The sequence below is a fragment of the Vipera berus genome, assembly GCF_964194415.1.
Source record: "Vipera berus genome assembly, chromosome: 5".
In the NCBI taxonomy this organism is placed as follows: Eukaryota; Metazoa; Chordata; class Lepidosauria; order Squamata; family Viperidae; genus Vipera; species Vipera berus.
Genome location: NC_138207.1, coordinates 95,676,375 through 95,692,656, shown reverse-complemented (window position 1 = coordinate 95,692,656; position 16,282 = coordinate 95,676,375). Strand labels below are relative to the sequence as shown.

Sequence of the window (16,282 nt, the reverse complement as noted above, 5' to 3'; positions counted from 1 at the left end):
GTATTATATGATGTATTAATTAGTTATTATTATTTAGTTATTTAGTTATGTTAAGAGGAGTTAAAGCACGATAGAATCTAAAGTGACTTTTTTAGTTGGTTAGCATATTTTAGCTTAAGTTGGTTAAAGTTTATACCCTGTATTCAGCTCTGGGAAGTCAGGAGGGGGAGGGGAAGTGGGGGGAGGGGGAGGGAGGGAGTTTATGTTTTTAAAAATGTATTTTAAAACTTTTCAATAAAAAAAAATAAAATGGAGGCATCTACATAATGCATTTTCCTCTTCAACCTACACACCGTGAAACAGGTTTGAGAGCATTTCTACTTGGCCACCGTTTCTGCTCTTCAATCCCTCAAATGGTAGTTGGAAGATGACCTGAGGCCATCTTCACTGGAGCAACAGCAATAAACACAACAATGCCCCACTCTCTAAAAAGTATTATCCAGCATTTGAATAATTATTGATGTGATATTTATACTGTTTGGAGTTAATTTATATGAGTTAAAGTGCGATAGTTTTAATAGTTTATGATTGTTTGCATAAGGTAGATTATGATTGTTTGTACTCTTATACCCTGTACTTAGCTCTGGGAAGTCGGGGAGGGGGGAGGGGGAAGGGAGGGAGGGGTTGGGGAGGGTTGGGGAGTGGGAAGGGGGTGGGGTAGAGGGGAGGGGGTTGGGAGGGGTTTTGTTTTGTTTTGTTAAAGTTAAAATGTACTGTAAAACTTTTCATTAAAAAAAAAACAATGCCCCACTCTCAGGTCTTGAGAAGATAAAGAAAACCATGAACTAGATACAGAAATGCACATATTGATTGATGATTGATTGATTGATTGATTGATTGATTGATTGATTGATTGATTGATTGATTTAGCATGATGGCACGAGCACACCCAATGTACCCAATTACACTAAAGTTAATGCAATGTGATAGCATCTCCTAGCAAAGATGGATTTCAACAGCTAGGAAAACCAAAATGCAGCGAGTGAGTGAGTGAGTGAGTGAGTGAGTGAGTGAGTGAGTGGATTGCCTAAAGCAGGGTTTCCCAACCAGGAGAACCTCCAGATGTGTGGGCATAAGTTTCCAGAATTCTCTACCCATTCCTAACTTCTAAAAATTCTGGGAATTAAAATCCACACATCTGGAGGCTCTCCTGGTTGGGAAACCCTGGTCTAGAATACAAAGAAGTGCATATTTCTGCATTTTGACCCGGGCTAGGGTCCTCCTTGACTGTGTGCCCAAGCTAAGTCTTCTGTTCCCAATTTGGCCAGAAATTACCAACAGAAATATGGCTCCAATAAAGGAGAATATTTGTAGCTCATGGCTGAAGCTCAGCGAACACCAAGGACCCCTCGGAAATAGGCCCTCTTGGCCATGGGTTGTAACAGGAAGAGTCTTGCTGGGTTGTCCTAAGAGAAAACTGCTGTGTTCCAGCTGGCTGGCGCTGGATCTCCAAAGGTACAGATGGGGCTGCTCGCATTTTATTGAGGTAGATTAAAGTTGGCAGTTTGAGTTGAGAGCCTTTTATCAAAGTTACAGAATTCTAAAGATGAGAAGAGTAACTGAAAATAAATTCTGACAAGGTTTGTTCTGTTTGCCTAAGAAATAACCCAAACCTCCAAAGCACAGAAAAATTAATTATGGCCATAACTTTGATGGAAAGATGATGGCTGCGCTGCTTTCTGACAGCAAAGTTATACACGGGTAAAGCAAAAACTCAGCTGAAAAGTGAGGTCTGTGGTTTAGCAGGAGAGGTTAATTCAGGGTTTAATCTAATGTGGGTGAAAGTCTAATTCTCAACCCACATTTTGAAGGGGAAAAAAACCCTTAGCCCTATTTAAAATGCACCCATTTTATTGTGCCACGGGATAAATTAGAGTCGGGAAGTATTAGATTTAAAAATGGGTCTGGGGAATCATCTGAACGATAATGAATCTCTGAAAAAGAAAACGGCATACAACTCAACATCAATCAACTGCATTTAAAAAGGGACAGCTGTTTTTACTAAGAAAATGGATTGGCTAGTTTTTTAAAGGATACAGCATACAGAGACCTCAGTTCCTTCTCTTTGTTAACTGGATAACTGTAAATGGAGGCATACATTGGTTTCAACATACCATATTTTCCGGTGTATAAGACGACTGGGAGTATAAGATGACCCCTTACATTTCCTGTTAAATTATAGGGTTTGGGCTATACTCGCCGTATAAGACTACCCCTCTTCCAACGCACACCAAATAAAAATTAAAAAACATCAGATTTGATTTAATATGGTAATTTTAATTCAAATGCTTATGACATGCAGGTACTTAGTAGGAAAACTGTCACTTATAAACATAAGGCTGTTTGTCATCAAACATGTAAACATAAAACAGTGCAAGTGGATTAAACTTTTCCTAATTCACTAATTTCCCAAATGGGAGATCCACTCCAGGTTTTCCAGCCAGCCCGCCCAGTTCCTGAGTCAAATGTGTCCTTAGAGCTAAGCAGCTGCTCTGGCTGCTGCATTCCCCACCTGCCTTTCAAGTTGGGATAGACTGCAGCTGCTCTTCAACTTTAGAAGGAAAGACGCCCAGACCCCAGCCTGTAAGAAATCACAGACTGCAGCTTCTTCTCCAATTGGTTCCGCTTTCCCTGCGCAGACCAAATGGGAGATCCGCTCCAGGTTTTCCAGCCAGCCCTGTCCCTAAAGTTTCAGCACCCGGCGTATAAGATGACTCCTGACTTTTGAGAAGATTTTCATGGTTAAAAAGTCATCTTATACGCCAGAAAATACGGGTAGCTATTCTGGGCAACAGTAACAAAAGACACCACAAAAATGGGCTGAAAATCTATTTTAAGCTTACCCAATCTTAGAACTTCTTCAGATGCAATCCACTCCACTATCCCAAAGGTGTTTTTTTCAAGCAGGAACTGGACTTTCATTGTTTTTCCTTGAAGATGTTTCGCTTTTCATCCAAAACGTTTCTTCGGTTCTGAAGTTCTGAAGAAGCTTCTTGGGTGTAAAGCGAAACATCTTCAAGGAAAAACAAAGAAAGTCCAGTTGCCTCTTGAAAAAGCACCTTTGGGACAACCATGACCTGGATGACTGGGAATCTCCATGTTGTTGTTAGCTGCGAAGTCGTGTCCGACCCATCGCGACCCTATGGACAACATTCCTCCAGGCCTTTCTGTCCTCTACCATCTTCTGGAGTCCATTTAAGCTCACGCCTACTGCTTCAGTGACTCCATCCAGCCACCTCATTCTCTGTCGTCCCGTTCTTCTCTTGCCCTCAATCTTTCCCAGCATTAGGCTCTTCTCCAGTGAGTCCTTCCTTCTCATTAGGTGGCCAAAGTATTTGAGTTTTAGCTTCAGGATCTGGCCTTCTAAAGAGCAGTCAGGGTTGATCTCCTCTAGGACTGACCGGTTTGATCGCCTTGCAGTCCAAGGGACTCGCAGGAGTCTTCTCCAGCACCAGAGTTCAAAGGCCTCAATTCTTTGGCGCTCAGCCTTTCTTATGGTCCAACTTTCACTGTCGTACATTGCAACTGGGAAGACCATAGCCTTGACTCTACGCACTTTTGTTGACAGGGTGATGTCTCTGCTTTTTAGTGTGCTGTCTAGATTTGCCATGGCTTTCCTCCCAAGGAGCAAGCGTCTTTTAATTTCTTGGCTACAGTCCCCATCTGCAGTGATCTTGGAGCCCAGGAAAATAAAATCTGTCACTACCTCCATTTCTTCCCCATCTATTTGCCAGGAATTGAGAGGGCCAGATGCCATGATCTTGGTTTTCTTAATGTTAAGTTTCAACCCAAGTTTTGCACTCTCCTTCTTCACCCGCAACAAGAGGCTCTTTAGTTCTTCTTCACTTTCTGCCATTAGAGTGGTATCATCTGCGTATCTTAGGTTGTTGATATTTCTTCCGGCAATCTTAATTCCAACTTTTGATTCATCTAGCCCTGCCTTTCTCATGATGTGCTCTGCATATAAGTTAAATAGGCAGGGCGACAGTATACAGCCTTGCCGGACTCCTTTCCCAATTTTGAACCAATCAGTGGTTCCATGTCCAGTTCTCACTGTTGCTTCTTGACCCGCATATAGGTTTCTCAAGAGACAAATAAGATGGTCTGGTACTCCATAGACCATAGAATCTCCATAGACCATCCATTTTACTTAATATCTAAAACTGGAACTGTTTATGTTCATGTTATGTTATATTTATATTGTTCCTACTGAAACTAAATATGATCTTTCAGAGGGGAACAAGTAACATAGAGTACATGCTGTTGAAGAGTGTCAGTGCACACCAACACCAACAACAACAAAAAGAACCCCAATTCTGTGAATGGTTGTTGAAATCCATCACTTCACTAACACTTCCTTTTTCTAATAGTTCATTTCAGGAGGTTGCAGTTAATAATCTCTAAGAGTCATTTAAAAAGAGAGGGCAAAACGTATGGTGAGGGCGGGAAGATTTGATCATATTCAGATTTATGTGTATCAGAAAATGACTACTTTAGCTCTTCTAAGAATGGTGCCCTATTTTAGGAAGAGAATCTCTGTAATGCAGAATAAAGAGGATTGATTTTTTTCAAGAACATCAGCAGTTTTCTGAAGAAGCAATACGTTTAGCTGTTTCTAATGGAAATGAATTGGTGTTGATCAGAATATCTTATACCCGATAGATTTATTGATTCACTTCTGTTCTCTGCAGACTATAAATTTAAAAAAAGAGACTTCTGTAGGGTAAAGTCTCAGGAAGGCTGGTTCTTCCATTTCACCACAACACTGAAGCATTATTAAATGTCACATCCAAAGGAGATAGAATCAATAGAGAAGGAGAGGAGAAACATCAATAGATGCCCGAAGAGGAAGAATAACTTTCAGTTCTTAATAACTGTCTCTCTTCGTTACTGTTTAGGACAGGGGTGTGAAACCTTGGCAACTTTGAGACTTGTAGACTTCAACTCCCAGAATTCCCCTGCCAGGGCTGGCTGGGAATTCTGGGAATTGAAGTCCACACATCTTAATGTTGCCACCCCTGATTTAGGCTATGATACAAAGTCTTAGTAAATAAGTTTTTATTATTATTATTATTATTATTATTATTATTATTATTATTATTATTATTATTATTATTATTATTATTTATTTTTATTATTATTATTATTATTTCTTCTGCTGCAACTCTAGATGGTCTTTAACTGGACTTGAGGTTTCCTGGATTGTCCAAATCAAGACAGACCACCATACTGGATTCATGAAAGCTGGAATATAAAACCATGATTGGTTGTTTATTGGTTGGGTTAATATATCACACCTTTTTTCTAGCTAGCATGGGAATCTTTTAACAGATTGTCACTAAAGCAACGATCCTATAATTAGGTTGGCTGAGAGCGTAGCCTAATGTCACCCAGTAAATTTGCTGGACTGAAAGTGGATAGAAACCTGAATCTCGCCATTCTGGAATAATATTAAGCATGATAGGTTTGCCTTTGATTTAAATTTCTGGCAGCCACTCCAGATTTAGATAATGTAATAAGCCTAAAACCACACTTGATGGATAACTGAACATGAACTCAGGAACTGAGATGTTTGGCTTAGTCCGCTGTGCATGCACAGTTGCAACTGATGTTATTTGCTCGTAAATTTTATTTTCCTATCACCCAAGAGAGTTGTTGAATGTTGAGTAGAAGTGACAAAGTTTCCACTGAGTTATCATCTACATCATCAGGAATGTGTCAGCTTTGATTTGTTTCCCTTACCCGCTTACCCACTGCAGACAGCCAAGTGGCTGCATATGTCTGACTTTTTGCGCGGGACTTGAAGCAGGAAACTCATGCTTGAACACGTCAGATGTAAGGAAGATGCCTGAAGACCAGCGGGCATTGCTGAGTTGCTGTTTCTTTGAGCAACAGACCAAGGAGGGGAGGGAATTTTTTTTTTTTTAAAAAAAAATCTCAATGCCCAGCAAAGCTTGAAAGGAGTCAGGAATTCCTCTGCAATTCAGTTTTTAATTAAAAAGTAGCAAAGAATTAGAAACTTTAATCTTAGCATCCTTGGGGAGCTCTTGGAAGTCATGTCCAAATCTGGCATAGACAACGTTGCCAGTGTTTCTCCTAATCAAGAGCCCAGCCAACTGACCTCTCTCTCCTGCTTGCTGTGCTTCATGCTTTCATTTCACTCCTCAGAACCAGGGAAGAACACACTGCCTGTTTTTAGCACCTGTGATTCCTGTAAATAGTTCCTATTTAAATAATAATAATAATTATCTAAGGACGCGGTGGCTCAGTGGGTTAGGACGCTGAGCTTGTCGATCAGAAGGTCAGCAGTTTGGCGGGTCGAATCCCGAGTGCCGCGTAACAGAGTGAGCGCCTGTTACTCGTCCCAGTTTCTGCCAACCATGCAGTTCGAAAGCACGTAAAAAATGCAAGTAGAAAAATAGGGACCACTACGGTGGGAAGGTAACAGCGTTCTGTGAGCGTTTGGCGTCTAGTCACGCCAGCCACATGACCACGGAGACGTCCTCGGACAAGCGCTGGCTCTTCGGCTTTAAAACGGAGATGAGCACCGGCCCCTAGAGTCGGAAACGACTAGCATGCATGTGCGGGGGAACCTTTACCTTTACCTTTAATAATTATCTATTGATAAATGGATGTGATCAAATGAAAATGACGGCTTAGTTCACTGGAGATAAACTTTGCCAGATTACTCTGCTGGAACAATTGATACTGTTGGTCTCTTTGTGCTTCACAGAGTCATTGACACAAAGAGAGTAAATGACACAGAGAGTAAACCAAGCATCTTTCTTGGAAGTCAGGCCCACCACTTTCAGTTTATGATTTCTGAAGCCTTACATTCAACCAGCCAAGCCAGCTTCCTGCCATTGGGGATCTTCTCTGGCTGCTGTCCAAGCCAGCATGGTTCCATAAAAGTGTAATGGAAGAAAAACTGAGCTCCAGGTTCAACCAGCTTCAACCTCTGGGTAAAAGGTAAAGGTAAAGGTTCCCCCGCACATGCATGCTAGTCGTTTCCGACTCTAGGGGCCGGTGCTCATCTCCGTTTCAAAGCCGAAGAGCCAGCGCTTATCTGAGGACGTCTCCGTGGTCATGTGGCCGGCATGACTAGACGCCAAAGGCACACAGAACGCTGTTACCTTCCCACCGGAGTGGTCCCTATTTTTCTACTTGCATTTTTACGTGCTTTCGAACTGCTAGGTTGGCAGAAGCTGGGACAAGTAACAGGCACTCACTCTGTTACGCGGCACTCGGGATTCGACCCGCCAAACTGCCGACCATCTGATCGACAAGCTCAGCGTCCTAACCCACTGAGCCACCGCGTACCTCTGGGTAGCATGACAGAAAAAGGTCTTTTATCTTAGACCTTGGACCAACAGAACAGTTGAAGTCCCTCTTGATCTGCCTCTGAAGAGAAGGCCTCATTGTCTAATGGAGGACTGAAATAGGTCTAGAATGATGCTGGCTTCCTCCCAAGTATGGAAAATTGGGAGATCTCCATGACTTCTCCGTGTTTTTTCCTACTATTTCTATGTCCCTTACTTCTCATTCGTCTTCTTAGGGCTCACGCCAAGCCAGCGATGCACACCAGTTTATAGCTGTCTTTCTCACCTTTGGTTGTGTTGGAATATAGTTTGCATCATTTCCATCTGGGGTGACTCTGGATTTGTACTTTCAACACATCTGAAGAACACTGGGTTGTGGAAGGCCAGTTTTTCAAGGCACGACAGGGTCTATTAGCTCTGTTTAAAGCAAGGGATAAATTCTCCCTCTCTGCAGTATTCAATGTCTCTATTTCTCCTATCTCCATAGCAATTAATTATAAGCCCAACTGGCTCGAAAGGCAAGGAAGCAAAGAATTGCATAAATTAATATCCCTTCTCTTCCTCATTTCACACGCCCCCCTTTGCTTAGCCAAGCTGTCTCGTCCACGCTTCACCAGAACAAGGGCCGGTTGAGTCTCTTTGCTGAATTATTATTATCACCGCAGCTCACTGTCAGGTGTGCGGTGGCTGAAAGGAGGCGGGAAGGAATCCAGAGTCAGTCCAAGTGCCGGCGCTGCACCCTCCACCCACCTCTGCAAACAGGGGAAGCGTGGATCGGCTGCAGCCGAAGCGTTTGTTGACAAGAGCTCGGATGCTGGGCTGGCAAACTGCTTTTGACAGAGGCAGCAGCTACTTCTCCCATCTTGCAGAACTGATGTTTTTCTCCTTTGCTGGCATTTGAGCGCCCTCTGCTGCCAAGCTCTGAAGTGGCACACGGGCTCCACGGGAAACTGGAGGAGCATTGAAGCAGGCTTGCAGGAAAGACCTCAGATCCTGCACTACTCCTTGGTTTTGTTGGCCCAAGCAAGTAGCTGCATGGGTTGCATTGCCTATAGCAGGGGTCTTCAAACTTGGCCCTTTTATGACTTGTGTACTTCAACTCCCAGAATTCCTCAGCCAGCTTGCCTGGCTGAGGAATTCTGGGAGTTGAAGTACACAAGTCATAAAAGGGCCAAGTTTGAAGACCCATGCCCTATAGGAATGCAAACTTTGCTAACACGTGTAGTCCTCAACTTACAACAGTTCGTTTAGCGGCTGTCTGAAGTCGCTAAACGGCACTGGAGAAAGTGAGGTGTGATCGCTTTTTTCACACTTACGACTTTTCTAAAATCCCGATGGTCACGTGATCAGAATTCGGAAGCTGGGCAACTGACTCATATTTATGACAATTGCAGCCTCCCGGACTCATGTGATCCTCTTATCTGCGACCTTCTGGCGAGCAAAGTCAATGGGGAAGCCAGATTTACTTAACGACCCTGTTACTAACTCAACAACTGCAGCGATTCGTTTAACAACTGCAGCAAGAAAAGTCAAAAATAGGGCAAAATTCACTTAGCAAATTATGTCTTGCTTTGCAACGGAAATGTTGGGCTCAACTGATGTCATACGTTGAGGACCTCCTGTAATTGGCTTAAGTGGGTGTTTCTCTAGCTTTTGACTAGGCATTGCCATTGGTATGACTGAGATACTCCAAGCAATGTCTTTGAAGGCATTTTATACCTAAAAAGGTAAACTGCGAAAGGTTAAAAGACTATTCAGACGAGCACCTTCTACAGAACGAACAGTGAACTTTCACACACATGGGAAAGTAAAACCTCAGCGCTTGGTGATTTTCTGACAGACATTTCATGACCCAACTAGGGAACATCATCAGTACCAAAAGGGGCTGGGGTTGGCTGTTTATAGTGGCTGACTCCATCAATGTTGCTAGGTTTCTTCTTGGTGGTTCCTTGATCTGGCTGTTGTTTGAGTTAGAAATACCTTGATTGGGTTATCTGATTATTAGATCGGAGCCATTTGGAGATCTAGCCAGGGAGAGGGACAGCTTCACCCTTAGGCTATATTGGAGATGCATTTGCAAGCCTATGGCTAGACCTCTTCAGTTTTTGAAAAAACAAACAAACAACTAAGGATGTCTCCACAGATGGTAGCCCCACTCTAGCTGTTGTACTTGGGTGCAGGAGCTAAGTAGCAGGCTGGCCTTGTATGTATTTGGAGGAAAGGCTTCTAGTGAAACTTCCAGCTGACTAAAGGTCAAGTCCCATAAGCTGCTGGCAAAACTACCAAATGGGGTCCTTGAAAGCTCCAGGAGGCGAGCCACAGGAGCCTTTGAGCAGAAGAGCTGTGGTTATAACCCATGTTATTTCTCTTCAACAGGTGTGCTGTAAAAACCCGTCATAAAAAGGCTGAGATGGCAATGTGAAAGCTGACAAGACTCATCAAAAAGTTTTATGAGAAACACTCCAACAAACCAAGTCAGCTCCTAACTTATGTTTTTGTTTAGATTACAGAATCTGTCCTTTTTGTAAGGGGGGGGGCAGTTGTCAATGCTGCTAACATTGGATGTTCTTGCTTTATTTCTGCTTGTGTATCACTTTTAGAGTTAAAGTTAGATGAAGATGGGAGGGGGGAGGAAGAATATGCATGGGGGATTAGTTAGACATAAGAACCTAGCAGCAGAGCATTTTCAAGGTTGTATGTAATAGGAGGCGATAAGAACTGGTGGGTTAAACTAAGGAGGGAAAACTTACCTTTCAAACTAATTGGAGAATGTGATTTATGACGGTTAACTAAAGGAGGGAACTATGCTTTCATATTATTGTGCTCAGGGGAGGGGAATCCAGATTTCGGCTTTAACCAAGTATTGCCGATGTTTATGTTGCTCTAATAAAGACTTTTAAGGTAAACAATGCCTCAGAGTTCTTTGAAGAGTTCCTCTGTCAGAAGCTTGACACATCCATTTTGGATATAACTTTCACTCAATAGTCAATAACAGATTGACAGTCTGAATCCATGGTGGCCACTCAGCGAAAACTTTTTGTGGGGGAGGAGAGAGGGAGGAAGACATAGAAAATGATTGGAGTATAAGCTGGTAGGGTTAGGGTTGGTAGTAAATAAGCAGTTAGACTGAGAGGACAATTAAGACACAAATGAAGACAAATATATGTTTCCCAGGATAATGTTGCAGGATCCAATCTGGACCAGTCACCAGGACCAGAGGTTTTAGTTTAAGACAATTAACAATTAAGACAGTTAACCTGGAAAGGGATCTGTTGAGAAGCATCTTTTTGTCTAACTCTGCAAGTTTATCATAGCTAAGGGGAGAAGTAAAAACTGCATGTAGAACAAGGGTGTCTAAATTTGGCAACTTTAAGACCTGTGGACTTCAACTTCCAGAATTCCCCAGCCAGCAAGGCTGGCTGGAGAATTTAAAGTCGCCAAGATTGGACATCCTTGCTATAGAATCAATCTTACTTCTTAAGAATAAGCTAAATTCTCCTAGATTGGAAATTTGTCTCATTTTACAGAGTAATTTCCACTGAGCACGCTAGGTGGCAGAACATCCATTCTAATTACAGGATTCATTTCAAGTTTCTGGTAGATTGCCCAGCAAACACACACACACACACACACACACAAACATAGCCATTGACACAAAAGACACTTGGAATTAGGAAGTTTATTCACTAAAGCAACACTGAGGAAAGTCTTTACATACAGGCTTTTTAAATTATCTTCACAAGCAGGTTCCAATATAGAGCATTTATCTTTTTTTTCCTTTAGGCGAAAGACTACATTGTAAGAGTATTTTGCAGCTAGTACTGATTTAGTACAAAGACTAACACTACAGTTAATCTTGATTAATCGTGGTGCTTTTGAGATTCATACAGGCAGTGAGCAGCTTTACCACAGCAGTGATCGTTGACTTACGTTTCTGAAGACCCAGCTCATCCTCTCTAACCACGACCGTGTTTCAAACAAGGCACTACTCACTGACATGATAAACCCATGAGGCTGAACCAGCCAAAGGCAAGGGCAAGTTTAAATTTAGGGGTCTTCAAAGGGCTACACTTCAGCTGGACCAGGTCCATTGTATTTGGAGAACCGCTGCTATCAGGATGACAGACAGACCAAATGGAATTGCCAGTCTGGTGCCAGGATGCTTTTGGTGGTAGCAGGTTGGTCTACCAAAAGCAGAAATAATGCCAAAAAAAGAGGGGGACACGCAAAGGAAACCCTGGAGCGAGAACTGACTTAGCTGTAGATGGTTTGCAAGTCCCTATAACCGGATTCCAAACACTTGAAATACGTAATGCTCCTTGTTTGCACAAGGCAGGTGGTATTTATTGCAGGCTTAATTTTTTTTAACAAATCCATCAATTCTAAAGGCAAGCTTTAGTTTTGGCAAACACCTTAGCAATTTTCTCTTAACTGAGTTAGGGAATGAAGAATATGGAAGTTCAGAAAGAAGATGCTTAACAGGGCAAGGTTTTGCAAGACTGGCTTATGTAGGCATGCAAGCCATAGCTCCATGAATGCTTTGGGATAATGAAGAGGCAGAGACCTATTTTATGAGCTGAATCCTCCATGGAAAGCTTACGTTTAAAAAAACCTGAAACACAAACATCAATGTACATTGAAAAACTATTTCACTGCTTCAGCCATGCATCTTTAAATTTAGGCACAACTCCAAGCTCATCAAGTACAAATCCATTTGGTTCCATTTCCACTTCATTATACACATGGGGGTGGTTTAATTCCTTAGGAATTATTGCATAATGCAGTAGAATCCAATGGACACAATGCGAGTGAACAGAAAGCAATGATTAATAAAATCCCAGATTTTTTTCACTTTAAAGAAATGTTATAATCATTATGGCCACTGGGAATCTGGCTGCCTATCCTATCAACGCAAATGAGCCTTCAAGTCATACTGCATGCCAGCTTTGAAAGTAAGACATTCCTTTCATCCATTGGATATCTAAACCTACATGAGAACTTTCTCCCACACAACTGCAAGAAGGGTTGGCCCCGAAAGTTGTATAAGGGAGACTCACAACGATTAAAAACCCACCAGGTCCCACCTTGGCTTTGCCTAATCAGTGCCTGACATTATGACTCAGGGAAACTCAGTCAACCTCCTCTGGGCAAAGGATTCCCAAGTTACCTCAAGACACAAGTTTACATACTGAACATCAATCTCACATGCTGCCATTTGCTACCATCAGCTGACTTCTCATTGGCCAGCCTGACAATGAAATTGGGAGCAAAAGGCCAGCGCTCTCTTTGGAACGTAATTCCCACCACTATCTTCCTGAAGCAAACAGACCATCTCCAAGGGTTATTTTCCATTAGGCGCTTAAAATAATGCCTGGAACATGAATTTAAAAAATGCTAGTTGGAGGCCTCCTAATGTATACTGAAATACCGGTACAGATGTAGAAGTTCAACCTGATGCAGTTGCTTTTATAAGCCGGGTATCCCACTGAGAAGTGGGACAACTCACTGTTTTTTCCATCTAATTCTACAGGTACCCCTTAGTGGTGAGGCATTTTCTTTGACATGGTACATTCACATCCTGATAGGGACAAGAAGATGGCATTAAATATTGGGAAAAGAACAGCTTGATCACCGGCATCCAGAAGGTGTCAAAAACAGCAAGATGGTGGTTGTAGGTGTGTAAGCAAAATAACCCACTTTTTTTTTTGATCCCCTCTGGATTGCCGATGTTTGTGTGACTACATAGGATCCTGTCATGTTCATATTGCCGAAAGTTGGCAGACTCTTGGGTCCCATTGGATCAGTCAGCTTGACAGGCTCCATCTGCTCCGACACAGGGCCAAACTCATTCACCAGAGGTTCAGCCACAGCTACTTGGACTGGTGTGCTTGTCAGCCTGGATTAAACAAGGTCTGATCCACCACGTCAAGGTTCGTGGGGCTAACATTACGACAGAAAACCCCTGCCCGTTTTAAACACAGTCCTCCTTCAACCGCCATCCCTGATCGCACACAAAAAAAGGCAACTGAAGCTTAAAGCATGCCTGCCACTTGAAGAAAACCATTTTTCCCTCAAGAAAGCATTTTCCGGTCAACAACATCCAAGAACATTTCACTGCATACCTTTAAGGTTTACAAGTGACACAAACACAGCTAGCAGCTCCTGATCAGTCTTTTGATAATAAACTTAAGTCGCCTGCATATATTTTTTTACTTATCCTTCTTAAGAAAACCAAAGCTACTTTTCCCTGGCTTAATTTACCTTATCTGGCACCCTCCAAATAGACCACACTTCCCTGCTAGCATATGCACAAGGTAGGTTATTTGAGGACGATGAAGATTTAACCTGATGTATTTGGAGGGTGCCAGATTTGGAAAGGTTATTTTGATTATTTTTTTTAAAAGGATGCTTATTTCTATAAGAAATGTTCTATAAGTAATATTCAGAGCTCAAAATCAATGCTGTGGTGTATTTTTTCAAGTTTTATTTAACACTTTTAAGAGGCGCTTTTTTTCCCAAACAATTGTTCTCAGATTGATAATGGAGTTAAGATTTCAAGACAATTAAACCACATTTAAAACTTTTTGTTTCTGTGGCTCTGGCTAACCCTAACCCTCCACTGATGGCCTATCTACCTGACAGAATTTCTCTGTCTCCAGTGACTTTCTATCATTTTCCCCAAAGAGTAAAAAGTTTTGTTCTTTTATGACTTCCCAAGATTTCTCCAAGTGTGCATGTGTACATAAATGCATTTGCATTTTAAAAAATAGGGTTTTAAAAAAAACATAAGCTTTATTATGAAAAATAATTGTTGAATCCCTACATATATGGCAAACCTTTTGTGCAAACATTTCAAATTGGCTTCTTGAGATTTTCAATTGTAACAGAACTCAATAAATAATGTTACCGTTAAGCAAGCCTTGAAATGAAAATTTACACGCCGGCGGTCCTGGACTCATTATTTCCAGAGTCACATCACGTGCCATTTGACAACCGTCAGTATAAACCAAAGTCGGGGTTATATATATATATTAAATACTGTTTTGCAGTTATGCCATGATAACTGATTAACACTATATATTCTACAGCTTCTCTACAACGAACGGGTAAGACTTTAAATATAAATATATCCATTTCACCCTGTGAAATTTTGTGGCCACTTGTGAACCATGAATACGGACCCCAAAAACACAGAGAACAATTTGGGATCTTCCTTGCGAAAACATACAACCTCCATTAAATATTAAATATACATCTTTTACAAAGTTTGGGGGTTATAAATAGAGACAATTTGCATAGGCCTCTCGAGATACAGAGACAGACTTATGGCTGAAGAGTAACATGAAAAGAAGAAGAAAAAAGATCAACAGTATCATTTGTCCATCGCTTATAATTAATTCCCAGAACGGGAAGGTAGCCGTAGCCATCATTTCTTCGGGGAGACATCCAAAGGATACAATTTCCGTCAGCAACTTCCTAGACAGAGGTGACCATCGGCGCCACCAGGAGAGGCCACAGGTTTGTGCAGATCAAGGCTTGAAGAAGCAACGTGCCTTTTTAAAGAGGAGAGGAAGCGTCAGAAGATGTGCAACATTTGGTGCCTCCAGGCTCTCGCTGGGACCTCCTGGCCAGGAAAAGGTCAGGCAAGCAGCGTCATGGGACAGGACACGGCAACGACATGGGAAGAGTCCCACTCAGGCTACGTCTTTGGTTTAGGGAGCCGGGAGTGCCGGTGCGAAATCAGCCCCTCCCCGGGGTGAAGGGCCGGATCTCGGTTCTGTGGGGCGTCTTTTGCTGGCATCAGTGGCTTTGAGGGGCTAGCCTGAAACCTCTGCTGCTCAGGAGCTACGATGGTTTGGGAGGTTGTCCTCGGCTTGGGGCGGAAGGAAATGGCCGGAGGGCGAAGTTTGGAGGCCCTCGGGGTTCTGCTGTTTGGAAGGGAGAGGTTGGACACAGACTGGGGTTGGGCCTGACCACTCAGTGGAGGCACAGTGGAGTCTCTCAAAGAGGTTGCTGGAGGAGGCACTGGCGCGGTCTGCTTTGGGGTTCGGAGAGCTCTTGACATCTTTGGTGGCGAAGGCTGGTTCGGCCTGCAGCTGTGACTTTTGACAGCCAACCTGGCCTGCCCGTCCTGCGCATTCACCTGCGAGGCATTCCATTTCCGACCAGCTGCATCCTTCGCTTTTTCTCTGACCGTTTCGTTCTTGATGGAATGTGCGTTCGCCGGGGAGTTGTCGCCGTTCCGCTGTGTGTTTAAAGTGCTTGGTTCGCGTCTGCTGTCAGTGCCGGAGCTGAGGGCAGCGTCGTCGTCTTCGTGGCCAACGTGTTCCGGTTGGTCCTGAGGAGGAGGGGGTTCACTGCGAGCCACGGTGGGTGATGCTTTTGCTAGTTTTCCCTGGCTGAGGTCTGCGGAATGGGGAAGGTGGCTGGAAGGCTGTAGTACTTGAGGCTAGAGAGGAAACATTACATGCCAACAGATTAGGAAAAGAAAGAATGGAAATCTAACTGGTCTCTGCTTCAAAATTAATTTTTGTGTTCAAAACCTATGAGCAGAGGGCAAAGGAGCCAACATTTTCCATGCCTGTGCAAGGACACCAAAGGAATAAGCTACTGTAGTCAAAACTCGTTATTATATTTAGGCCTGTATGTAATTTATACAATACAATACCCAACTGGACTCTTACTCTTGTTTCTTATTCATCTCTATTTTTGCCTTCTAGCGCAGAGGTCATTCAAGGGGGCTAATACTAAAACCTGAAATAATATCAGCTGAAAACAGTTAACACCAACTAGTCTTCAAACTGGAAAAGGATGGGTAAAAAGGAGGAGCGGAACTCTTTTTCCTAAAAGCAGGCGAAGGACTCTTTTCCTGAAGTGAGAGTTGAAGGCAACTCCCCAGGAATTATCTTCCACAACTGGGGAGCAGTGCACCAAATGTACCAGTAAAACAAGTGTCAGAAACT

General features: G+C 42.8%; 1 protein-coding gene across 4 annotated transcripts in view; it reads right to left on the bottom strand.

The window, feature by feature from the left end:
• Positions 1-10,985: 10,985 nt before the first annotated feature.
• The window catches only part of CCSER2 (coiled-coil serine rich protein 2), a 55,502-nt gene continuing 50,205 nt past the window's right edge, over positions 10,986-16,282 (bottom strand). For 3 of the 4 annotated variants that reach the window (XM_081329045.1, XM_081329046.1, XM_081329047.1), the window contains exon 10: positions 10,986-15,768. In XM_081329045.1, coding sequence (XP_081185171.1) covers positions 15,019-15,768 — 750 coding nt within the window. In that variant the 3' untranslated portion in view covers positions 10,986-15,018. The remainder of the gene's footprint in view (positions 15,769-16,282) is intronic. The other variant, XM_081329048.1, reaches the window with a different exon arrangement.